The following is a 25,940-nucleotide window of genomic DNA, read 5'->3' on the forward strand; positions in this document are numbered from 1 at the left end:
AAAAGGTTAAGGCTCAGAGAACTGATTTCCTGTCAACCAACATTTTAATAAATCATTCCCACAACTTCCAGTCCCTCAGGCCATTACACTACAGCCAGGCACAAGCTGGCTCTGCCTGACAAGCAAGATTTCTGTATTGTCAGAATTTTCCCAAGTTTCCACTCTGAACACTTGCTCTGTTTTCACTGGGCTGTGAGTGCCACTTGGGCACAGATTCTATGTCATTTGCCTTCTATTTCCAGAGCTTGGCACAGTGCCTGGTAAGCACAGTAATTCAGTGACTGTCTATCGATTGAGTGTTTGCATGCATGTTTACCAAATGAGCAAGAAAAAAAAGTCTGGCCTCAGTGATCAGGTAGGTTGGTAAATATTTGGTGCTTTTCATGATATAATTAACTGGAAGATATCTCTTTGATCTCCCAAAAACACTACCTCTTTTATGACACTTAGCACATTAAGCACCCTATATGGTGTTTTCAGTACAACTATAAATCTCTCTCCCTATAAATTCATTGGAAGCAGGGACCAGGTGTTTTTCAATTATTTTATCTATCCCCTTGCCCAGTAATGAACTAAATAACTAAATGAATGAATGCTTACTGGCCAAACCATACTGTAGTCTCAGGTCTGTCAAAACCTTTCAACACAAGCACCAAAGTCTTTTTTAAAAGAAAGTTCAGCTCCCCAGAAAAAACACTGGCACGTGAATCAAAGACAACATTCATATAACATCAATACCAAGAGGCAGAGAAAACAAATAAATAGCTTTGAGGCAGAGGCAGAATGGGGAAATTCTGACCGATAGAAAGCCTGGCCAGGCCCAGAACATAGGAGACAGGGGATGACAGCCAGGGTGAGCTACAGAATGAGGCAGTAGCCAAAACTTGTGGATAATTCACAATGCAGATTTGCCATATCAATAAAAGCAACTGCACTGACAGCACTGACATGGATCAATCCTGTGAGTAATTTGTTAGGTGTGTGGAGGCCAGGAAGGTGGAAGAAGACAGGTGGTAGAAGGAAGAAAGGAAGGTGGTAGAAGAAAATTCTGATGTGCATAGTCATCCATGAGTGGCAAGTGGACTGAGAACAGAGGCCAACAGTGGGTAGAGGGAAGCCTTGATCCAGAGGGCAGAGTTTCAACTGCTGCAGGGTTCGCTTATAATTAACCAATTAGGGCCATAGCTTCATTTCCTGTGGCAGTTTTCTCTGCCATAGAGAATGAGGTCACAGCCCTAACCACATAGACCTATAAAGCATCTGGGTGATAAAGAACAGCTTCAGATATGCCTGGCTCATTCCCAGGAGATGACTGGGTACGTATGTGGTATTCTTAGCCCCAGTAGGAAGAGTTTCTCAGAGAAATTGAAGTGTATTCTGACATTAGCTTTTAAGTTCCTCTTTACACTTTTATCACATGACTCTAACAGAAGAGACTGAACATTACTGGATCTATTAAGCAACGCTAGAGGCTGGAATAGGTCAAACAGGGCCCCACTGACTCTGAAATGACCAACTGTACCATTATTCAGTAGCACTATGTGTGATCCCATATGAGAAAAGCATTATTTAATATAATTTATTATGTATATGAAAGAATTATTTAAACTGTAAGGAATCATTGAGATTAAACATATTACTATTATTTAGACAATGTCAATTTCTCAAGAGAAACGAAAGTACCTATTGGCTATCAGAGTTCAAATCTACTAAGAAAAGGGAGTGGACTGTACATTAGCCTGTGGAGGGCATGGAGGGAAGTTTACAAGATGGGTAGAAAAATCAAATGTCAGAGAGGGAAGAGAGGCATTACTGCATTATTCTAAAGATGAATTAATTATAAAGTTGTCTGTTATTTTTATGAAGAATCTATTACCACCACAAAAAGAAAACTCTCCCACTCTCCTTTTCCCTTATATTTTATAAGAATTGGGTGTCAGGAGACATTTATGGAAGCACCAAAGCATGAAAAAGAAAGACAGTCTAGCCTCTTGGTTTACCTGGCTCTTCAGCTGAAAGGTTTGGAGGTGAAATGAGCAGAAGGCAAAGACTAGGACTCACTCTGTGCGGGTTTTCTCTTCCTAATAAGATAGTGGAACCTGGTCCCTGGGGACTGACTGACAAAAATGGGAGACCATAAGATGGCCTAAGGAGCTTCTATGAGGCTCAAGACCAGGGGAGGCCCAAAGGCAGAGAGTGAAAAAAGAATACTGGAAGCACTCAAAAAGGTGGCTTCCTGGCTCATCTGTGTTTCAACTCTCAGACTGTAGCTCTTTGTTAACAATCCCCTTCCACGTGTTCAAAGGGGAATGACGCAAGGATGAGGACCCGCGCAGTGCCGATGGGACACAAGCTCTAGCCTTCAGCGAAGGCTGTGACACCCCTCAGCCAAAGGAAAATTCTGTCTCAGTTGGTTAGGTTGGGACAGCATGTGTGCAGTTTTCCTCTCTGTGTCAGGAAAGAGGCTGGGGCACAGGGGCCAGGAATGGGGAAGGATCTGAGGCAGGTCAGGCTGCAGAGCTTCTTAACTAAAAACAGGAATTAAGGAAAGAGTCTGTAGTGCAGATGTAGAAAGAAAATCTTATACACAAATTCATGAGAATGGTTACCTCCGGGGAAAAGGCCAGGATGGCAGGGGTGGCCAAGGCACTCGGTCTTGCCTGCAATGTTCATATTTAAGAAGAGAATGTATTCATATGTTAACTGCTTAACAAAAAAACACACTTTAAAAAACCTTAAACTTAAGAAAGAGCAACATAAAGGGAAGAGAGGGAGAGGGAGAAAGGAAGAAAGACACAACTAACAGTCCAGCTCTCCTCGTAGGGGTCTCCCTGGATGCTGGGATAAGGCAACCCAAGGGGTGGGGTGCAGAAGAAATGGAAGACATATGGAGCAAATTGCAAGGGGCAAAGGTCCTAAACCAGAATGTCCGGGGTCACAAGAGAGGAAAATGGAATAAATAACAAAATTCTGAGAGAAAACATTGAAGAGAAAAAGACTCCCCACCAGCCCTAGCCCATACTGCCTGTCAGATTGAGGCCCCAGTTTCCCACTCGCACACAGAAAGGAACAAACACCGCTCCCCTGAATTGGGCCCAGAAACCTTTCTCTCCTCCTAGGTCCTGTCTGCCAATCACACCCGGGGTTGTGGAGAAATGTACTACCCTAGATTTAGAAAGAGATGTGAACATGAAGCGGGCACTTCCTGTGGACCACCTACTCACCCTGCCCCCTCTCAAACTTTCTACCAATGCAATGACACCCCACCCTCCCTTGGCTCACCCACTTAGCTCCTGAAACAGAATGAGCACCTCTGCCATATATTCACAGGCTTCCTGGGGATTTCCTTAGGGGAAAGCCTGGGGAGACAGAAGACCGCTTCTTTTGGAAGGAGATGACCTCTGAATTTGTGATCCTGTCTTCTGGGCTCAGGCAAGCTACCAGGGAAGGTCATCGTCCAGCTCAGCTGGAAGAGGTCGGCCCTTTTGATTTCACCAGGCTTGTCTGTACCGTACCCACCACCTTAGCCTCCTTAGGGCTCTGTGGGGGGATTGTTCTGGGGTCGCGGTGAGGATGGGGGCAGAAGAGGACCCCTCCCAGAGGTTAGGCGGGAGGCGCTAGGGCAGGGGAGCTGGGGTGTGGGAGGAGCGGACAGTTACCTCATTGAAGCCCTCCTGCAGGACGTCCAGTAAATTCCCCCGGGTTAGGCAGGCTAGCATTGTTCCTGCCGGGCCCCCGGGGCGGGGTCTCCGGGCCCGGCGGCCACCGCCTCCTCCCTGTGCACACAAAGACTCTCGGCTCAGCTCATTGGGATGTCTCCGGAGTCCCGCATGCCACTAACTGGAAACCTAGACCCGGGCCAAACTAGCGGCTTCCACTGGGCATGCTCGCACCCGGGCTCCGCAGGAGGGGCCCGGGCGCTGTCGCGGTTCCTATAGAAACTGCTGGGCGCGCACCCAGCGGAGGGGCGCTGGCTGGGGGCCCCCTGCACGGCGTGCGTCAAGGAGAGCCCCGCGGCGCGCACACACACGCACACTCTCACACACCGGGCCGGGGGATGGGCGTGTGTGCGTACGCTGCACACACACACACACACACACACACACACACACACACACACCAGGCTGGCCTGCCGGCGTGTGTATGTGCATGTGCTGTGTGTGCGCGCGCGCGCGCACACACACACAGACACGCACACACACAGACACACACAAGTTCTGATGACTTAAGGCCTCAAGTGCCCCACCACAAGGTGGCTAGGAAGGGGAGTGAATCATATGATTTTTTTCCCCCAAACTAGCTGAAAATAGCAACCTGTTTCCACATGGGGCCTGGACAGTGAAGTTAGGCTAAAGAAGGGGAAACAGAAGGGAAAGACACAAAAAGAGGATAGAGAGAGCTTTAGTTATTGATGGTATTAGGGTACATTTAATAAAATAGTACTAAACCAATCACAGGATCACAACAGAAACATCAAGGGTGAACCAAGGATGAACAAGGTTTTACCAAAAAACCTGTCTTTCTTTTTCAAATGACTGCTAAAATGTAAAACCCATATTTTAAATGAGTTTTAAATTAATTAAATGGGTTTTAATGAAAATGGGTTTAACTGCAAAATGTCCTGGTACTTTTGAAAGGGTTAGGTAGAAGCTTCCTCAAGTGACACAGAGAGCTATTCCCCTGTTTTTAGTTATTCCAGTCACAGTCATATTTATTTTTAAAAATACTAATCATCTTTTCTCTCAGTTCACACTCTTGTCTCTATAGGAAAACTGGAAGCTGAAAGAACACCCGTATTATGTTACACCTCGTGATCCCAGATGGGCAGAAGGGTTTACACAGTGTTAAGGCGCGCAGAAGGTCAGGCCTCGCCCAAGGACACAGCTGGACAGTGACAGAGGCTATTTGAGGAGCTAGGACTCTACACTGGTGATTCTGCAAAAGGCCCAGATTCCCTCCCCAAATCCCATTAGTACCTTAGGAAGAAAAGTCAGTCATGGCTCTTGTTCAACCTAAGGGACCGCCTCCTCAGGTCACTAGAAAAGAAAATTCTTATCCGAACCAGCTGGAACTAGCCACATCTGCCTAAATGTCTAAAGCTGCTAAGCACAAAGAGAAAAGACACACCTCCCTCTGACCAGAGCAAAGAGGAAGCAGAAGCCAGCCGAGGTGTTAAGTGGCTGCTGCTGGTTGAAGGCTGTGGGTTCAATTTTGGCTAAGGCTGGGGAAAAGCCATGACACCAACTCAGACTGAACCCGAACAGCCCACAGGTCAGAAGACCACTGTTCTTCATCCTCTAGATGGGGAATTCAGTTGCCAAGAACTCCTCTCGCGGCCACCACAGTTCATGGTGTAACACCCTCTGTTGAGTCACTAACCCATGTTAATGCAACAAGGCCCCTTTTAAAGAGAATTGTGAAACTTCCAAGAGTATAAAGTTGTATGCGACACATCTACATACTTAGTGATGCAAGTCCAGAACAGCCAGTTGGTGGATCCCCGGATAAAGGATTCTGATTGGTTGACAGCCCATCATGCTTTGGATACAGCATAAAATATTGAGACATCAGAGGGAGGTTCTGCTGACAGTTATCTATGCCAAGAGGTCACTGTTTCTCAAACAACAAGCTATTTATCAAAGTAGGACCTGTGAACTCAATATTCCTGGGGAAAGACATTAAATCACTGAATTTTAAAGCTCCAAAAAAAGATCTCATCTGGCCCAACTCTCTCATCTCACAGATGAAGGAACCAAGGCTAGCAGAGGTGCTCACAATCACTTAGCAAGTCAGTACAGGAGCTAAGATCTGAACCAAAGGCCTCTGAGGCCCAGTACTATGCTGTTTGCCCTGTGCTGGAGGAATTAGAGAGAATTGTGGTAAATAGACACAAGATCTATTTTAGGGCATATGATCCAAGACTACTATTCCTTGGAAGTCTATAATAATACCAACCACATATTCTACAGCAAGAGTATCCAATAGAACTTTGTGTGATGGTGGAAATGTTCCATATCTGTGCTGTCCAATCCAGTGGCCACGAACCACATGTGGCTAATGAAAACTTGAAATGTGGCAAATGCAAGGTTGGAACTAAAATTGACATGGCATTTAATATTAATTCGTTTACATTTAGGTAGTACAATTCCAAAATATTCTGTTCCATTGTCCCCACACAACTACTGGAATGTTCCAAAAATTATAATATGTTCACATAGAGTCTGCCTCTCAGACTTGGAAAAAGCAAAAAATTCTTGTTGGACCAGATAATCCCAATTTTTTTTTCCTCAAAACATATGTTCACCATACTTATCATGGTCTGACTTAGAAAGTGACCCAGGTAAAGAATCAAGCTTTAGCTCTAAGCGGAACTAACATTTACTATTCCTTCTATCCTCTCCATCTCACCCTATTGTGATATCCACACAAGAGCTAGGAGAATCAGTGGGTTAGCTAAATTACCTAGGAATAACTAGGACAATGATCCACATCCTGTAGTGCCCGAGCCAGGGAAAACTGCAAGGCAGTCCGGTAGCTGGAACCACTCCCACCGCCGCAGGCCTGTTATTCACTCTGCCTGGAGCAGAGGCAAAGAGTCCAAGCAAGCTGCTTTCTGCATATCTCTGTCATGCTGCCTAGTTTCTGAAATTATACCAAGCTTCCTCAGTCCTGCATTACTTTAACAATAAAGGCAATGGATAAACAAGATCCTACTGTATGGCACAGGGAACTATATTCAATAACTGTGATAAACCGTAACAGAAAAGAATATGAAAAAGAATGTATATATACGTATAACTGAATCACTGCTGTACAACAGAAATTAGCACAACATTGTAAATCAACTATACTTCAATAAAATAAAATTTAAAAAAAACAGTAAAGGCAGATACTTTCCTCACCAACTAAAAGCTACCCAAATATCTATCTACAAAAGTAATAATAGCAAAATTGAGCTCTCACTATGTGCCAAGCCCTGTACTCAGCACTTACATACATTAGCTCATGTGATGGTCACAGTTACCACAATCAGTAGGTTATTTTTATTGTCCCCACTTTACATACGCAGAAAGAGAGATCTGGAGGGTAATTTGCCCCAACCCCATAGCTACTAAGCGGTGAAGCCAAAGTCCAGGTTCTTAATCATTATGCAATATTTTTATATGATGTTACAACATAGAAGGAACTCAGCATATGTTTTTAGTTGAATGAAAGAATGAGCCAATGGAGGAAACACTGGCAAACTGATTCATCACTTCTATTAATACAGATAATAACATGTTAGCCTAAGTAAGACTTTGAACCTCAAACAAAACTGTCATTTGGTGAAAATATTGACTGTGACTTCTCCCTGCAGAGAACTAAGAAGTGTGAAATTCACACCTATGTAAAATTTAACACATCTATTATGGGCAATCATTAATGACTATCAGGAAGCAGAAAGGCAGTTTGAATAAACAAATAATTAAAATTGTCAATGGAAATATTTTAAATGACTCTCTGAAATAATTTCTTAGTCTTTTTCTGTTTTCTCACATTAGCAAGTTCCTTGGCAGTAACATATGTTTACAATTTCTATTGCATTTATCTTCAGAGACATCACCATAAATACATATACACAAAAGGGTTCACGTCCACCGGCAAAGGTCCCAAACGTGTCCTGGCTCCTAAACTGCTCTCTTTTGTCTCCAGGCTTTTCTGCCAGTCTGCATCCCTTAATCTTCCTTAGGCAACACATTCATCTTGCTGTTCAACTGCTCAAATGTCTTCAAACACTCCCTTTTCCTAGCATGTCAGATATAAATTCCTCATGCCCAGCTCTTAAGGCCTCCCCCCTCACTGCCTATGCTCAGTTCACAGGCTCTTCACCATTTCATAGATTCACAGGGCTCATTTTCACCTCTATACCTTCATGACTATCCCTCTGCCTAGAATGCCCCACACTTCTGCTTCAAATCTATTTACTCACATCTTCACTATGCCTAGTTTAAGTTCCACTTCCTCATGGAGCTCCTCTGACCACTCCTGAGTTTGTTAAAATCAAGACAGATCTGATCATAATCTGTCTGGAACACCCACCTCTCAGATAACCCATGGTGCATCCCTGCTTTTCCTTCAGGTCTCCACCCAAATGTGTTTATTCTGTTTGGCCTTCTCTGACCACTCTACTAAAAATGATACCACCTCCTCACCTCAGCACTCCCAAACTTCTTTGCCTGGTTTATTTTTATTTTCCTTCCTAACATTCATCACCATCTTGCATACTCTAATATTTACTTGTTTACTTGTTTATTGTCAGCCTCCCCTCCGCCCAGAATGTAAGCTGCATAAGGGGAGGGAGTTTTGTATGTTTTGTTACTGATTTATCTCTAGAACCAAGAATATTTCATGGCACATAGTAGATGCTCAATAAATATTGGCTTCTTCTCCTTAAAATTAAAAGTGATAGCATGCTATATACTGTATCATTTAGCACTTTATAGTTAATTTAGGAATGTGATTTTTTTATCTCTTTTACTGCATTTCCAAGACAAATATAAACAATTTCTGGTATTCTTCTATACTTTCCTCTCCTTCACCACTGCAGTCTTTCATTAAACATATATTAAATGTATACTGAGCACCTATTATATACAGCAGGTCCTATTCTTTTAGCAAAAACTTCAAGAAGTCACAGTTACACATAAATACACACACACACACACAGAAGGGCAAGAAACAAGACTAAAAGAAAGAATAGTAACAGGAAGACTAGTAAAACAGAGAATCCAATATTAGTATGTGGGAACAGAGTGTACAGGGTGATTGTGACAGACTGAGTGGGGAGAAAAAGGAAAAAAGAGACAGAATGGTGTGAGACTAGAGTAGGATGCTGCCAAAGTAGTCACCAGATGCTAGTGCTTAATATAAACTGTACCAAAGCAGATATGCAAATATATTCTACATGATTTTTTTAAATTCACATTTCAAACGTCATCTGCCAACTATCCTGGGGGTAACAATTAGATTAGGACTAGCACCATCTGGTGGATATTTTGGAAGTGACCCTGTTTCTCTAAATAAAAACACCTGTAAATGCCCCCATGTCTCTGGACTGCTATTCATAATGTGTTAAGGTTCCACATGACTAATTATACTACCGTGAAATAATCTTTCTGCAGGACCCTGGGTCTCATTGCAAGAGGTAGCCAGATTTCTACCAAGGACCTTCCTATCTCCCAAGTGACGTCCCTCTGCCTTTGGAAGGATGTATACAAAATCTGACACTGCAATTCTTCTTTTAAAAAGTAACTTATTACTTAAAATGTTCACATCCTTTGACCTAGCATTCTACTTCTGGAACTCTATCCTGAGGGGAAAAAAGTCTTAAATGAGAAAATCAATTAGTTATTTACAAGGCGGGGAGGGGAATCTAAAAGTCCAACAACAAAGGAATGGTTAAGAAATTAACAGCCATAACACAAAGAATAAAATATCTAGGAATAAACCTACCTAGGGAGACAAAAGACATGTATGCAGAAAACTATAAGGCACTGTTGAAAGAAATTAAAGATGATACCAACAGATGGAGAGATATACCATGTTCTTGGATTGGAAGAATCAATATTGTGAAAATGACTATACTACCCAAAGCAATCTACAGATTCAATGCAATCCCTATCAAATTACCAATGGCATTTTTACAGAACTAGAACAAAAAATATTAAAATTTGTATGGAGACGCAAAAGACCCTGAATAGCCAAAGCAGTCTTGAGGGGAAAAAACGGAGCTGGAGGAATCAGACTCCCTGACTTCAGACTATACTACAAAGCTACAGTAATCAAGACAATATGGTACTGGCACAAAAACAGAAACATAAATCAATGGAACAGGATAGAAAGTCCAGAGATAAACCCACGCACCTATGGTCAACTAATCTATGACAAAGGAGGCAAGAATATACAATGGAGAAAAGACAGTCTCTTCAATAAGTGGTGCTGGGAAAACTGGACAGCTACATGTAAAAGAATGAAATTAGAACACTCCCTAACACCATACACAAAAATAAACTCAAAATGGATCAGAGACCTAAATGTAAGACCGGACACCATAAAACTCTTAGAGGAAAACATAGGAAGAACACTCTTTGACATAAATCACAGCAAGAAATTTTTTGATCCACCTCCTAGAGTAATGGAAATAAAAACAAAAATAAACACATGGGACCTAATGAAACTTAAAAGCTTTTGCAAAGCAAAGGAACCTATAAACAAGACGAAAAGACAACCCTCAGAGTGGGAAAAAATATTTGCAAATGAATCAATAGACAAAGGATTAATCTCCAAAATATATAAACAGCTCATGCAGCTCGATATTAAAAAAAAAACAACCCAATCAAAAAATGGGCAGAAGACCTATATAGACATTTCTCCAAAGAGGACATACAGATGGCCAAGAAGCACATGAAAAGCTGCTCAACATCACTAATTATTAGAGAAATGCAAATCAAAACTACAATGAGGTATCACCTCACACCAGTTAGAATGGGTATCATCAGAAAATCTACAAACAACAAATGCTGGAGAGGGTGTGGAAAAAAGGGAACCCTCTTGCACTGTTGGTGGGAATGTAAATTGATACAGCCACTATGGAGAACAGTATGGAGGTTCCTTAAAAAACAAAAAATAGAATTACCATATGGCCCAGCAAACCCACTACTGGGCATATACCCAGAGAAAACCACAATTCAAAAAGACACATGCACCCTAACGTTCATTGCAGCACTATTTGCAATAGCCAGGTCATGGAAGCAACCTAAATGCCCATCAACAGATGAATGGATAAAGAGGTGTGGTACATATATACAATGGAATATTACTCAGCCATGAAAAGGAACAAAATTGGGTCATTTGTAGAGATGTGGATGAATCTAGAGACTGTCATACAGAGTGAAGTAAGTCAGAAAGAGAAAAACAAATATCACATATTAATGCATATATGTGGAACCTAGAAAAATGGTACAGATGAACCGGTTTGCAGGGCAGAAATTGAGACACAGATGTAGAGAACAAATGTATGGACACCAAGGGGGGAAAACAGCAGTGGGTGGGGTTGGTGGTGTGATGAATGGGGAGATTGGGATTGACATGTATACACTGATGTGTATAAAATGGATGACTAATAAGAGCCTGCTGTATAAAAAAATAAATAAAATAAAATTCAAAAGAAAAAAATAAAACAACAAAAAAAGAAAATTACAGCCATTATAATGTCTACCAAATATTTGTATTCATATGAAAACAAATATTTTAACAATTTCATATTAACAAACATTAAGCCAGAAAAAGCAAAAGACAAAAGTATGTGCATAATATGATCTCAAATATGTAAATAATATTCATAGAAAAAAGACTAGAAGAAAATATTCTAAAATATTAACAGGATTGCTTCTAGTTGGGAAGATTATGTTTTTTAAAAAATCATGCTTTGCACTATTTCCCAAATGCTCTATAATTCACATACATTATTTCCTTTTTTTGTTTTTGGCTGCACCATGCAGCGCACAGCATGTCAGTTCCCCAACCAGGGATCAAACCCATGCCTCCTGCAGTGGAGGCATGCAGTCCTAACCGCTGGACCACCAGGGAATTCCCATGTACATTATTTCTATAACAAATGTTATTGAAATCTTTTAAACAATCCATATGTTCTGATTAATTGCTAGAAATTTTCAACCTCTGCCTGATTTTATTAATTCCAGAAAAAGATAATAAATCAAGTGAGCCAGAATTTCCACAAGAAGGGGAAGCTAGAAAAGAAAGCAAATATAATTTTGTTCCAGGATCTGAGTACTGATGGAGAAATCCCCCAGTTGTCAAGCTGTACTGAAATTCCATTAATGTCATCACACTCCTCTCAATGGTACACCAGAAACTTACAGAGGGCTCTGCTGGTAGCAGGGGGTTACAGAGTCTCTTAACCACTTGGGTACCCATCTTCAGAGTCCCTAGAAGAGCTGGATCAGGGCCACCTTAAAATAGGAAGAGAAAGATCCATGCAAAAATACAGGTCAGGAAAAAAATTCCAAAAGTTAAACCAATTTAGAGGGGTCAGGTTCCTGCCCCAAGCCTACCCATTTAAGTCATCTGGAAGTATGAAAAAAATAGGACTCCGGTGAGCAGGAAATCCAGCCCAAGATAGTACAATTACAACAGGGCTATCACAGTGGCATTTTTAATATTAATGATTTAGGTTTTAATAGTAATAAAGACAAGTGCTTCCCTATCAGTCAAGCAAGAATGCATTTTCCTTCCTCCCTAAATGTATCAGTCTGTTGACAGAAATAATCAATAAACAATCTATAATAGAAATAGAAAAGAGTTTTATTTGAGCCAACCTGAGGACTATAGCCCAGAGACAGCTTCTCAAATAACTCTAAGGAACTGCTCTGGAGAAGCATGGTTTTCAGCACAGTTATAAATCTTGTCAGAACAAAGATCATCAAACAAATCAGAGATTCATTCCTTCAGTCTTTCAGACAAACAGATCAGCATGTACACAGCAAGTTAGTATGGCCTTGGCACCTGGGAAGGGAGTCTTATCATCGAAGGAGTAGCAGCATTGGTGTCCCAGGAAGGGAGGCATTTAATCTTTACTTTTAACGTGGCTATTCTTTACTTCTAGTCAATGCACCCTTTTCTATAATGATTAAAGCAGATGTACAATGTATGTTCGATAAGCCACAAACAAGCTGTTTTAGTTAGCACAAAATTCAAGTTAAACTATGTATAAGCCATAATGACTTTCCTGTACCTCAATATGTGAAAATTTCTTCCATTAATCACAGATCATAGGAAGGATTCTGAAGACAATGAGGAGAAATAACCAGGAGCTCTGCTTCTGGCTCACTCTTCCCTTCATCCTCAGGAATTCAGTTTTAACCTAGAAAGGCAGCACTTACATTCCAAGGCAGAAATTTTTATAAAGCACTTGAAGTTTATAAAGTGCTATCACCTATATCAACTTATTTGACCAGCATAGTAAACAACCCTTGGAAAGCGAGTTCATTTTATTACCCGCAGCTGACAGGAAACAGGCTAGTGTGTTGTTCTGCCAATTAGTAGTGCAGGCAGTGTTCTAGCTACCTCTTCTGAATCCACTTGCACTAAATCTGTGCCAGAGAACAGGCCTAGAATGGTGCCTAGCGGTGGTGGTGATGATCATGGTGACAGGCATCATTTGCCCACATACTATGAACTCTTCCAAGTGCTTTAAATTCTCACAAATACTCTAAGTAGTTGATACTATTATTTCCAACTATTTTTTGCGCTGTGATTCTATTTTTCAGTACTCTATCCATCTTAAGGAATCTTCCCTTTCAGGAACAAACCCAGGGGCCACCGTATTTGGAGAGGATGGTGTGCAGCTTGAGAACGGGAAGTCTTCAAGCTCCGAAAGTCTGAATCAAGAACTGCACACTAAGAACCTGCAAAGCTTGGAGAGGGTTCGGAACCTGAAACTTCCACCTCCTTCTTCCCACCACATTCTCGCCCCTCCGTTTGTCCCCAGTTCTGGTCTGGAAGCTCAACCGGTGGTAATAATACTTTCCAGGTAGGTACCCACCACCTTTCAGCACCTACCTCTTAAATCGTCGATGTGTGGTTCCGCCTTTCGGTCCCCAGCCCTTCTGAGCACGGCCTCCTCCTGCTATAGCGTCGCCTCTGCGTGCCCGCTGCCATGGTGACGGCGGAGGCCTGCCCGGACCGGTCCCGCCTCCAGCCAACCGGAGCCAGCCCTGGTCCACACGGGCTCCGCCCCCTGAGTGTCCAGCCCCGCCTCCTAATGGCCCAGAGCACAACCTCTGCGGGCCTTCACCCCGTCTCTTGCCGGCCCGGACCCCGCCTCCCGATAGCCAGAACCACGCCCCCTGCCCGTCTAGACCTGCCTCTCGCTGGCTTGGACCCTGCCTCCTGATAGCCAGAACCTTGTCCCTCTGCCCGGACCCCGCCTCCCGATAGCCAGAACCACGCCCCCTGCCCGTCTAGACCTGCCTCTCGCTGGCTTGGACCCTGCCTCCTGATAGCCAGAACCTTGTCCCTCTGCCCGGACCCCGCCTCCTGCCGGCCCCGACCCCGCCCTGGGAGCTCTGCCTTTTGTAGATGGGAACCTGCCTCCAGTCCGTGCAAACTACTGCCTCCGGGGCTCTACTCCGGCCGCAGCCGGTAGTGCGGCAGAAAGTGGCTGGCCTTCCCTACTACCCTGAGGCTGAGTGAGACCCGCTGTGCTTCGAAGAGCCCGCAGACCTCCACCCAAGAAAACACACCAGGCATGTTCCTTATGAGATTTATTGATCCTAACGGCTCTGCACCCGCGAGAGAAAACAGTCCAGCTAAAGGGAGTTTCTGGGCCTCGCAGTGCTGTCAGCATCTGTGACTTGACGTCCTTGTAATCGATGGTCAGAAAACGCTTGCTCCATGCCTCAGCCCCTGTCCTCATTTGTTTGTATAGGTCTGGGACCCTTGACCCAGCCACTGAGGAAATTGCCCAAGACAGCCCTAGAAGCTGTGTACGAGAGCTCTGAATGCTTCCCAGAGCACCTCTTCTTCTTCAGCTTTGGCGTTTAAGGTGTGTAGAAGGGATACCATCAAATTAACTCCAACAAAAATCAGCTCAAGTGCAGATGCTTCAAGGGTAACCTGTTCTCTCTGCACTTTTCTAGAGAGCAGGAGCAAAGGTAGGGGGCAAAACCCTACCTTCCCGCACACTCAGCCTAGCCCCCCCTCATTTTGTAGAACTCCATCCACCCCCAGGTAACCCAAATACAACCCCAAGCTAATGGTGGCAAATAAGAGATATGCTTAGGGAGAGCGCAAGAATGGGTCCCTCAATTCCAGGGGCTCTGTAGGTCTAAAACGTGTCCGCCATCCCTGGGCTGCTAGCCAGTCCCCCAAAGCAGTAGATTCTCCCCACAGCCATAGTGATGAAATGATGCAAGCAGGTCCATCCTCCCCAGGGCTCATACTAGGGTCCCGTTCTTGCTGTCATAGCAGGGTGTGGACTGGGGGAAGTAAAGGGTCGCATACTCTGTAGCATTTTCTAGCTGTAGGTGCTTCACCTCCTGGGCAGAGCGTGTCTGGGTTAGGCTGCACACTTGAATGTCTGCATAGTGTAAGCTGCTCTCCTCCGACCTGAGGCCTTGACTCATCTCCTGAGACACAGGCTGCTTTAACACCTGCTCATACGTACGTCCCGTTGGGTCATGGCCCTGAGAGGAATGGACAGCATTAAGGGAGATTCTTGACTTGGTTTTGCCCCTCACCTCCAACACAGGGTCTGTTAAATGACACTTTGCTTTGCTGCTTTGGGGGATGGAGGAAGATGGGCAAAACCAGAAACTTCTACAGATGACTGAGACGTTTCTGTCCCAGGATGGAAAAGCTGAGTCCTGGGATCCCATGTCTGAGCAGCCTCCTGGAAGGGACAGAGGTTGTCATTACCTTTGAGCCATTGTGTTGCTGCTGCTGCTGCTTTAATGTCCGTCTTGCTTGGCTCCCTGAGAGGAAGAAAGCCGACTTAAATCCACCGACTTAAATCCATTTTCTCTTCCTGGCTCTACTGAGATTGCCTTCTTCAGATCTCTGTGAAATTATTATGGTGGGCTTCTAACTAATCTCCCTGCCTCTGCTCTCATCTCTTACTTCGACCATTCCCACATTCAAACTCCTTAGCAGAGGATACAATCTGGCCCTTTCACAGTCTGCCTGTAATATCTTCCATCCTGTTTTTTCACTGGTCCCTAACATAGTTCAACAGGCATATGTTGAGAGCCCATTGTATGCCAGGCTCTGTGCCACATTCTGGGGATAGAAGGATGAGTAGGCTGTTTTCCCCTCTGCAGGGGAGCTTGCAGTCTACTAGGGGAGACAAGTAAACAGACTATTACAGGGCAATATGGTAAGAGCTCAGCTGCACCAAACATTTGGTCACTTTCCATAAAGTCACTCTCTTCTCTTGTCTTTCTTTTCTCTGCATGAGATAATTCCCTGGCCTAAAATACCCTCTCCTCCATGCTCCTCTTCCAACTTGTGAACTTGCTATTATTCCTTCAACATCAGTGTTTTCTCCCCTTTTCTCACAGCATGAATCTGGTGCTGTTGGGAGCACTAGTATCAATACGTGGTATTATGGTTACTTGTTAACGTGTATCTCTTTCTCAAACTTGATTTTCAGTTCCTCTAGGGCCGACACCATGTGCCCTTCCTCTTGTGCCTCTCTGCCTCCTTGGAATCCTGCCTAGTGCTTCACATACAATATAAGGGTGGAATAAATTTTTGCTGGATGAATGAAGGAATGAGCAACCAACCTTGCCACTCTGAGATAATGGAAAGGGTGAGACTCAGAGTTTCAGAGCTGGTCTTGAACACAGTAACCTAACGATTCTCTGGTGTACTATCTCCCTTTAGCCGTCCCCCACCTTATGCCCCTTCTAAAGACACTGGTTCTCTTATCTTCTTTTCTCAAACTTGCACTCCCCCTAGCATCCCCCACCCCACCCCCCCAGCACCCATTACCCATTTTCTTTTTCCTCTGGAAAGTTGATGGGCAGCTCCTGTGAAAGGAAAAACAGATCACTCATGTGTAAGAGCCTGGCCTCTATCTTTCCTCCTTCATCATTTGCTCTGTGGTCTCCTTAGCATTCTGGTAGGATGACCTTCCCTCACCTCCCTCTAACAAAGATTCACCCTGAGCCAGCCCCAAAGCATTTATCAAGGGTACCATAGCTCTCCCAAAGGGATGGTTCTGGAAGGTGGAGTGGTACAACTGACATAACCAAACCCAAAATACAGCCTCAGGCAACCAGGCGCTACATGCCAGGTATGTAGCTGGGTTGAGGGCTATTCTGGGATTGTCTAACAGGCTAATCCGCAGAGGGTAAGGGAAACTGGCCAAATAATGGGATATTCCTGGATTCAGAGACCCTCTTGCTTCTTCTCTGGTGTCTCTCCTTCAGGGTCTCTGCCAACCTGGGGTTCTCATTCTGGGAGTCACAGAAACTGCCACGGCCAGGGCTGACTAATTAGAGCCCTGCACAGCCCTTTCCTAACAGGTGACCTCCCGCCCTGCTTTTTTGTCCTTGTTTTTAATTAACAGAGAAAGTGAGAGATGTTTAAGCTTTAACATCCATAGCACAGGAAGCTCTGAATTTGGTGAGTGACTCAGCTACATTGCCCTCCCTGCAGGACAGACCTCTTATACTAATTTCTGAGCCCCTGGGGTCCCCAATGGAGCCAGTGTGTCTACGTGATTGTCAACTGTTTGATGGCCAGAGAAACAACACTTGTCTGAGGAAATAGGCTGAATAGTTTGTGGCTTACTCCGGATGCTTTTTCTTGCTAGTACGTTTCCAACTGTAACAGAGCCAACCCTATTTATCTGACTTCTGTCTCCCCAAGGAAGTTTCCTTCTTTTGCTAATTAAAAAGAAAGAGGGGGGGGGGACTTCTAAATCGTGTTCATTTTACTAATATAGAAAAATCAGGATTTTTCCATACATATCTGTCAGAGGTTTGTGTTTTGGTTTGATTTTTGGTTTTAATGCAGCTTGCTGAGCTGAGAGTAGTTTGAGTCTCCATTTGAACTCTAGAGGTGGTTCAGAAGAAAAGCTTTGAAACTATTTCTGGGTCTTTCTACTTCCTCACCTTCCACTTTAGCTCTTCCTTTCCTTTACCACTGCCTAGTCATAGCCTAATCCTAGCCTCTAATTCCTTGCCCCTGGTCACTACTGTCTTCCTACTTACTTCTACTTTAACAGATAAAGAGAATATTAATTCTAAAATAACGTAGACTTGGGTGACTCAATTTTAGTGAACAGAGCCTGTTCCCACGTTGGATGTTGCACAATGCCTGGACACGGCCCAAATGGAATATTCAGTTAGACTCGCGGGTGATAGGATTTTATTTTTAGCCCAGAATTAAGGAAACCAAATGGGCACTCTCCTATATTGGTAGTAGGAATAAAAATTGGTGCAGTCTTTCTAGAATGCAATTGGCAATAAGTATAAGAAGCCTTAAACATAAATGTGTGTACCCTCCGAGGTAGCAGTTCTAAGCAATAATCAGACAGGTGCAAATATGGGTGCTTATTGTAGCATTATTTATAATTGCAAAAAATAGGAAATATCCTAAATGTCCAACATTGGGAACTAACTAAATAAATGGCATCTCCAATCAATGGAACATTATACATCAATTTAAGCAAGATGTTATGTTGGAAGAACACCAAATAGCATGGAAAATTTTCCTCTTTATTAAGATAATATAAAGGTAATATGTTTTGGGATAAAAACTATGTATATAGGCATTTAAAAGGGATTACATGGAAATACAGTAAAATGTTCCTGTCATATCTGGGTGCTTATATTTATGGTTGTTTCTTATTTTCTCCTCTTTGGTGCTTTCCAAATTTTCTACAGTGAATGTGTATTACTTTTGTAATCAGAAAAAAAATTTTTTTAAATAAAAATCTCAATTGTCACAGTGTCTTTAAGTTTCTGAAGTTTATTGAGATAATGAGAAATAGAGAAGAACAATATTTATCCAGTCCTACTAATATTTTAAGAGGAAAAAATATATTTTGGTTAGAATATCTGGTGCAGTGTTTCTAGCCAAGCTCTAGAGTCCAATTGACGGTGTCAGACTAGCTGTATGACCTTTAGCAAGTTTTTTACGTCATTAGGCTTCCATTTTCATTTTATTTATTTAAAAAATTTTGGCCATGCCACATGGCATGCGGGATCTTGGTTCCCTGACCAGGGATCGATCCCAGGCCCTCAGCAGTGAAAACATTGAGTCCTAACCACTGGACCGCCAAGGAATTCCCTCCATTTTCTTATTAATAAAATGAAGATAATAATAGAACTTAAGACTCATGGGATCATTGTAAAATTTAAATAAAATAATAAATGTAAAATACTCAGCTAGGTGTCTGGCATATAATGAGTGTCAATCAAAGCTGACTACTATGACTACCACCATCTGAGGAAGAAATAACCAAAAATGAAAACTATGAAGACTTGGGAAGAAAGGGAGTGAAAGATGCTTTACACCCCCTTCTCTGGAAGTTTTCATGTTTCTAGATGTCCCATGTCAATAGGACATCTCAGAGTTTAAAAAGTGCTTTTCTCATTTTATAGATGGGCCAACTAAGGCCCTAGAACTTTGGTACCTTACTCAAGAAGGCAAGAACCAAATTTCCTATTATTGCTATGTCTTCTGCCTCTATCACTATGCCTGATACACATAGGTGTTCAATAAAATATTTGTTTAATAAATGAATGAGTAGTAGGAACAGGACTTGAATCCAATGTACTGACTCCAAATTATATGTGCTTTTCAATGTACCTCACCTATCTCTCTAAACATAATGATACTTTATTCATAAACAGGACACCCTCAAGACAGATGCAGGCATGGAGTGGTAGAGCTAAGAAGGCAGTGGACAGGATAAAACTAGGCCCGGGGGTTTATAGTGTTAAAAAGAAACAACAGGCCGGGACTTCCCTGGCGGTCCAGTGGTTAGGACTCTGCACTTCCACTGCACAGGGCATGGGTTCAATCCCTGGTCGGGGAACTAAGATCCCACATGCCAAGTACAGTGTGGCCAAAAAATTTAAAAAAGAAAAGAAAAGAAACAACAGGCCTCAAATGCTTGCTTGTGCTAAGCTCATACCACCAAACCATGGCTTAATACCTAGCCTAACTGGAGTTTCAACCTTCCCCAGGAATGTAGTCTTAAACGTCAGTTTGGAATTTTCTGGTCAGCATCAATGAGATAATCTGCCACACAGATCTTTTCCATCACCCAGAGGAAGATGAGGTCATCTGCTCTTCCCTTGATCCCTTCCCCCTTCTGCCTATAAAAGCCTTTCATTTTGTATAGCTCCTCGGAGCTCCTTTCTACTTGCTAGATGAGATGCTGCTCCATTCACGAACTGTTCAATAAAGCCAATTAAATTTTTAAAATTTACTTGGTTGAATTTTTGTTATTTAACAACAGTGATGACAATCCTGGGAAAGAACAATAAAGACAATATGATTCATTTATTGTGAGGCTTTCACATATAATCTGCTCTTCAAGTCCGTGATCTAAACAACACAGGTTGTGTTATCTACATATTACATGTGAGGAAAAAGAGAAGTTACAGAATTTGCCTAAGGTCACACAGCAAACAAGTGTGAAAGTTATATTCAAATATTGTATGGATATTCTCATTTCTGCCCTTTTATTTTTTATTTTATTGTTATTTTTACTTCTACCCCCTTTTTTTTTTGCGGTACGCGGGCTTCTCACTGTTGTGGCCTCTCCCGTTGCGGAGCACAGGCTCCGGACGCGCAGGCTCAGCGGCCATGGCTCACGGGCCCAGCCACTCCGCGGCATGTGGGATCTTCCAAGACCGGGGCACGTACCCGCGTCCCCTGCATCAGCAGGCGGACTCTCAACCACTGCCCCACCAGGGAAGCCCACTTCTACCCTTTTAAATAAACATTTCTCCAAAGTTGATTTGCTTAATTCAGGAGGCAGTATTATGGCATGATTAAAAGTATGGGCTTTGAAGTCAGATAAACTTGGGTTGGAATCTTGGTTTGTTTGCTTACTAGCCATGTGACCCCAGACAAATTAGTTAACTTCTCTGAATCTCAGCTTCTTAGCTGTAAAATGGGAGAAGGAGTAAGACCACATCCCTCAGAATTGTTGGGAAAATTAAATGAGATTATAAAGTTCCAAATGCTACAATTATTACCATTATCTGGAGGAGAAAGGAAGAGAATAAAGGGAAAGAGGAGGCAAAAGAAGACAAAGAGAAAAAATGTCAATTTACCATTCCAGCCCTGTCCTGGCCATTGGACAGACAGCTGGCTTGGCTGTTTTTTGAGGTTTCCTTAAAGGAGGGAGCACAGAAGGGGTGCTGCTCTGGTGTTTGCCCCTGGAGGTGCCACGTGGAGGAGGTGCCATGTGGAGAAGGTGACAGTGGGAAGATGGCAGAGCACTAGCTGCAGGCTCTCTCTTATTCTTGGGACCTTCATGTCCACCAACAGAGACCTTACCCTCCGACCTTTCCCCCTACTCACCAGCTTCCCCCGCAGCAGAGCCGGTTTCCCATGGTGCTCTGTCTCCCAGGGAGCCCAGCTGTTTTGCTATAGATAGGGGCTTGTGCATTTCCTGGTTCCCAGTTCAGCTTTCAGTAGCAGCTCCCAGGGAGTCTCCGTCAGGGTCAGATTTCAACCTAACAGGTTGGACTTTGGAAGCCACCTGCTGGAAAGATTCCCAGGTGACTGCTCCCAGCCAAAGGGTAGAGGAACACACACGGGCTCCAGGTGAGAGCAATCTCACCTTCGGGATTTGGAGCTACTTTGATGAAGCGTTAACTTTTGAGCTTCAAGCTTCAGTGAGAAGAAACCTGAGACAGAAAAGGGCTCTGGGTTTCCTTAGGAAATGTTTCTCTACTACCTCACACTGTCATTGAAATGTATCGTCTATAATAAAGAGTCTTACCTATGTTTCCCCAGCACTACGCAGGTCTAATTGAGTTTCACTTTCAAGGTAATCGGTGTCAGTCTCTTATTATCCTTGTCCAGAATCTGGGATTGAATACTGGACTCTTTTAGAAACTAAAATTTAGGGAAATGTATTCCTTTCGTATTCTCCCTTGCTATTGGAATTAATGTGGGCAAATCACTTTTTTCTAGGACTGTAAAAATGGAGGGCTGAACTCATTACTTAATCCCATTTCTGGTCAAAAATTGTAAGATCCTATGATTGGAATGGTCTCAGCACTTCTTAACCACTCACTTCCCCATCCCCAGTACAGAACTACGGAATCTCCGTTTAATCTCAACTCAGCTTCTCCTCCAATGACCTGAAGCTGATTCATTCCACACTCACTGGCAACTAGGATGAAGTTGAGCAAATTCCTCTGTAGAAAATAGGGGCTCTAGGAGAATTTGTGGAACCTGTATGGCTTGTCTTCAGTGTTCCCACCCCCTCTTTAGTGTCTTGTTCGGATGCCCAGTTATTTGTGTGTCCCTTATGGATGTTCAGGACCCAGCGCTCAGCTCTGTATTCCACAGAGAGTACCCTGGACGCTTCATTCCTCCCCATCTTCTTTCCTTATGAAAAATGGAGATAATAAGAGTCACAGCCTTGTAGGATTGTGGTGAAAATTAAATGAGATAATGTATATAAAACTCTAGTCCAGGGCCTGGCACATGGGACCCTCTCAGTAAGTCCTAGCTATTGTTATTATTATTACTTCTTTTTCTCAGCTAATTGTTAGATGGTAAAGCATCTTACTTTATTGTCTGGTGATGGATCATTGCACTAGCCTCTTATTTCATGGCCGTGCTTCTCCTTGGCAATCCATTCTGTACTCTACCATTAACTGTATTCTTTTCATCATGTTACCCAAACTTCTTAGCTTGGTACTCAAAGCCCTCCACAATCTCGGTCTCTTTCTAGCTACTTTCTCTAATTTAAAGAAAAAATTTAAAGGAAAACATGTGAGATTTTTATATGACCAGAAATTCCAAAGGAACCAACACTGTGTTGTGGTAGCCAGAAAATCTTATATACCCAAAGCACCATTTATAGAAGTCTAGAGTGATAAACAACGGTATTGATTATTCCACTGAAGTCTGTACCAGTCAGTCCATGATTGGAATAATAATTTTAGGTTTACATGTTGAATTTCAAGTTACAGTGTCAAGAGGCAGTGTATTGAAGAGAAAGTTGTCTGAGTTATAAGTGGTATGGAAAGTCCTATAAAGTACGGTTAAAAGAATTAGGCATGTTTAGTTGGGAAAGGGAAGCTTTTGGAGGACAGGATGGTTACTTTTAAATATTTGAAGGGACTCTCAAGTGAAAGAAGGATTGCATTTATTTTCTGGACATAACCTGAACCAATGGGCAGAAGTTACTGAAATGCAGATTTTGGATCAATGGAAGGAAGAATTTATAAGAGATCTGTCCAAAAAGAAAATGAAATGGGCTACCTTATGAAGTTCTAAGCCCTCGGTCACTGAAAATGTCCCAGAAGTTGGCTAATAATCTTCAAAGTATTTGAATGGGATGGGGATTTGGACAAAATCAGAGGCTTCAAATTTTTTTCTAGCTAAGGAACCCTTTCTTTTAAATGAAGCTCAGGTAAAAATTCCAACTACGAAACAGATCAAAGTGAAGCCATTCTGGTTGAAGTCTGAATAGGATCCTTTTACAATTCTTTTTCTTCTCAGCTAGATGTTAAGATTCCTGAGAGTAGACAACAGAGGAGTATAGCTTTAAATTTATATTTACAATGTATAACCTCCATAGTATATTACTTGGGGTTTAATAAATATTTGTTGAATAAGTGAACAAAAGAATACATCAATAGTTATTTCTCTAAGGCATGCTTTAATTTTTAATAGACGGCAATCCTTTAACCAAGAATTGTATTCTTCAAGTGAGAGTTCTTATCCTGGGGGTCCACAGATTCCCTAAGAGGGGCATATGAATGGATCTCAAGAGCTGTGTGAACCTATTCAAATTGTATGCCAAATTTCTCGGAGCATGTGTGTTTTTCTGCTAAGATGATCTATTGCTTTTGTCAGATTTTTCAAGAGGGTCCGTAAAAAAAGTTAAGAATCAACCACTTTAATGGAAGAATTTCAGATGTCCATCACAACCTAGTAAAAGATATATTTGGGGGCAGGGAGGTCTTCTGGACACTCCTCAAAGCATACACATGCATGTTCTCTTGATTACAGAGAGTAATTAAGAGGTCAACCCCCCCACCCCCCAGGCTTTCCTGAATGCATCATACCCCTAGTATTAAGACTCTACTTTCAAAGGAAGTTTCCCTGGCCATCACCACCATACCAATAACCCTAGCTCCCCTGCATTTAGACTTGGATTGGGTGGAGTGATGCAGCGATTCCTCTCTTTGGGATGTTTCAAGGTTAGAAACAAATGCTTTCTCTCATAGGCAGAGGGTGGGGAGGCTTTGTGATTTAGTGACAATGGCAGAGGCTTCTGTGTCTGTGCCCCTGTGTTTGCATACTCCATCCCTCAGAATCAGAGACCATTTACAGTGGACAGACCTTAGTATGGGAAACCAGGGCTTTAGGCAACTCTGCAGCCAAAAGCTGTTTTCCCAACCCCTACCCAAAACAGGCCAGACAGCCTGGAGACCCTTGTTTTTGTGTCTCTAATCACCAGCTCAGACAGTGCCCTCTGGGCTGTTTGGATGGCATATCCCTTTTCCCTCCCAGGATCACTCTCTCTTTTGTTGCATTGTGAGAAAATTATGGCCAGGAATTTGATCTGGAGCCAGTGTCAGCTTCCAGGTGTGATCTCAGGGTGCTATGATATTGGGTACATCTAACTGAGGACCTTTTTGTCTAGCTGTCCTTTTTGTCTCCCTCCCTGCCCATCCCATCCTCCAGGCCACAGAATAGCGAGCAGCACAAACAAGGCCCTGAGATTTGGGTTTATTCAGCTCCACCCAAAACTAAATGAAAACATTATGACACGTCCCAAGGGACCAAACCATACATTGTGACCATGCACTTTTCCCTTCCCCCAAGGATGCTGCTACCTCTGGGGTGGTGAGCAGCTAGTCCTATCACCGCGGGAGCTAGAAAGGGTGATGGGTCTGTGGCACTCAGGGCTCAACACTGGCTGCCTCCTCTTCCTCTGGATCAGGAGGTGCAGGGAGCAGGGAGATGTAGACCTCATTGACTTCTGTGTCCAAATGTCGGCCACCCCGAGGCGCCTCCAGGTTGAGGATGCCATCATGGGAGAGAGCAGCGCGGACCCGCCAGGGGTCAACATCAGCAGGCAGGACGTAGGTTCGGCAGAACTCTCTGGACACGAAGCCATGGCGGTCCAGGCGCTGGGGGTGCCGGGCAGACACCTCCAGTAGGTTGTCCACAGTCCTCACGGTTACCTCATCGGGGGTAAAGTGGCTCACATCCAGAAACGCCTGGAACTTGCCCTCACTGAGCCGAAGCTCAGAGGCCCCTGCCCTGCTGCCCTCCCCAGCTTGGGCAGCCCGGGGCCGGACATAGTAGCCATGGTAGAGGGTGGGGGTCAGGATCTCTTCCGGCAGGAGGCCTGAGGGGCAGAGAGAGAGAAGGCAAGAGGCAGGATGAAGGAGGATGGGGTGGGAAGGAGGGCGACACGAGAGCAGATCAGGAGGTGAGGCCTCGGGAGAGCTGGAGGGGGGTCAGGAGAAGCAGGGAAGGGGAAGGAGGGGTCCCAGTGGCTGGAATGAGGCGGCTGGGGAGAGGAGATTGAGAAAGGGAATGAGCTGGGATGAAGAAGAGCAAACCAAACTGCGTCTGGGTGGTTCGCAGGGGAGGGTATCAGAGCACAGCGGGCAGCAGTCCGCACCGAGGTCAGTAGGAAGGGAAGCGAGCCCTGCCCGGAGGGGGGTGAGGGGGGAGTCTGGGGTGGGAGACGGCTTGCCCCAGGAGTTCAGTTAAGCCCAGAGTGGGGTGGAGGCCAGTATCATTGGGAGGTCAGCCCAGAATTTCAGCAGGTGGGGGTGGGAGGCAAGGGGGTGGCGTCCGTGCCATACCTTCCCCGAAGCGCTGCTCGCCCAAGCGGCTCGGGTTGGCAAACTCGTACTCGGCGGTGGCCGGGTGGGCATGTGGCACCGAGCGGCCCGACATGGCTGCAGACCCGCCGGCGGCCCCGGCTCGAGGTGCGGCCCCAGCAGGCGCAGCAGCACCCCTCCAGCTGCCGCAGAGCCCCGGCGCACTCGGAGGTGGGGGCGGGGTCTACACCACCCAAAATAGTGCCGAGCCCGGTGGGGGAGGGGCGGGCAGCGCCCGCGTCGAGTGTGTGGCCCGCGCCGCCTGGACCCCCGTCCCCTCCGCTGCACACCCTTCAGCTGTCACGGGGGCCCCCCCCCCCCGGGGGG

General features: G+C 44.2%; 3 protein-coding genes across 3 annotated transcripts in view; all 3 read right to left on the reverse strand.

Moving 5' to 3' along the window:
* DIXDC1 (DIX domain containing 1) overlaps positions 1 to 3,994 on the reverse strand; it is a 64,938-nt gene extending 60,944 nt beyond the window's left edge. Inside the window, exon 1 of the mRNA XM_007464648.1 lies at positions 3,660 to 3,994. Within this exon, the coding sequence (XP_007464710.1) occupies positions 3,660 to 3,719 (60 nt within the window). The 5' untranslated portion in view covers positions 3,720 to 3,994. The remainder of the gene's footprint in view (positions 1 to 3,659) is intronic.
* Positions 3,995 to 14,996: 11,002 nt separating this feature from the next.
* Positions 14,997 to 21,140, reverse strand: CUNH11orf52 (chromosome unknown C11orf52 homolog). The gene is made up of 4 exons (XM_007464650.1): positions 21,109 to 21,140; positions 16,552 to 16,589; positions 15,478 to 15,533; positions 14,997 to 15,245 (listed from the first exon to the last, which is right to left on the reverse strand). Exons 1-4 carry the CDS (start codon positions 21,138 to 21,140, stop codon positions 14,997 to 14,999), a joined length of 375 nt encoding a protein of 124 aa, XP_007464712.1.
* A 3,348-nt stretch (positions 21,141 to 24,488) lies between these two features.
* On the reverse strand, positions 24,489 to 25,768 carry HSPB2 (heat shock protein family B (small) member 2). Its single transcript, XM_007464651.1, has 2 exons — positions 25,596 to 25,768; positions 24,489 to 25,129 (listed from the first exon to the last, which is right to left on the reverse strand). The coding sequence occupies exons 1-2, from the start codon at positions 25,687 to 25,689 to the stop codon at positions 24,678 to 24,680; spliced, it is 546 nt and encodes a 181-aa protein (XP_007464713.1). The 5' UTR covers positions 25,690 to 25,768; the 3' UTR covers positions 24,489 to 24,677.
* Between the last annotated feature and the right edge of the window lie 172 nt (positions 25,769 to 25,940).

This window comes from Lipotes vexillifer, unplaced genomic scaffold (assembly GCF_000442215.2).
Source record: "Lipotes vexillifer unplaced genomic scaffold, Lipotes_vexillifer_v1.1 scaffold785, whole genome shotgun sequence".
Classification (NCBI taxonomy): Eukaryota; Metazoa; Chordata; class Mammalia; order Artiodactyla; family Lipotidae; genus Lipotes; species Lipotes vexillifer.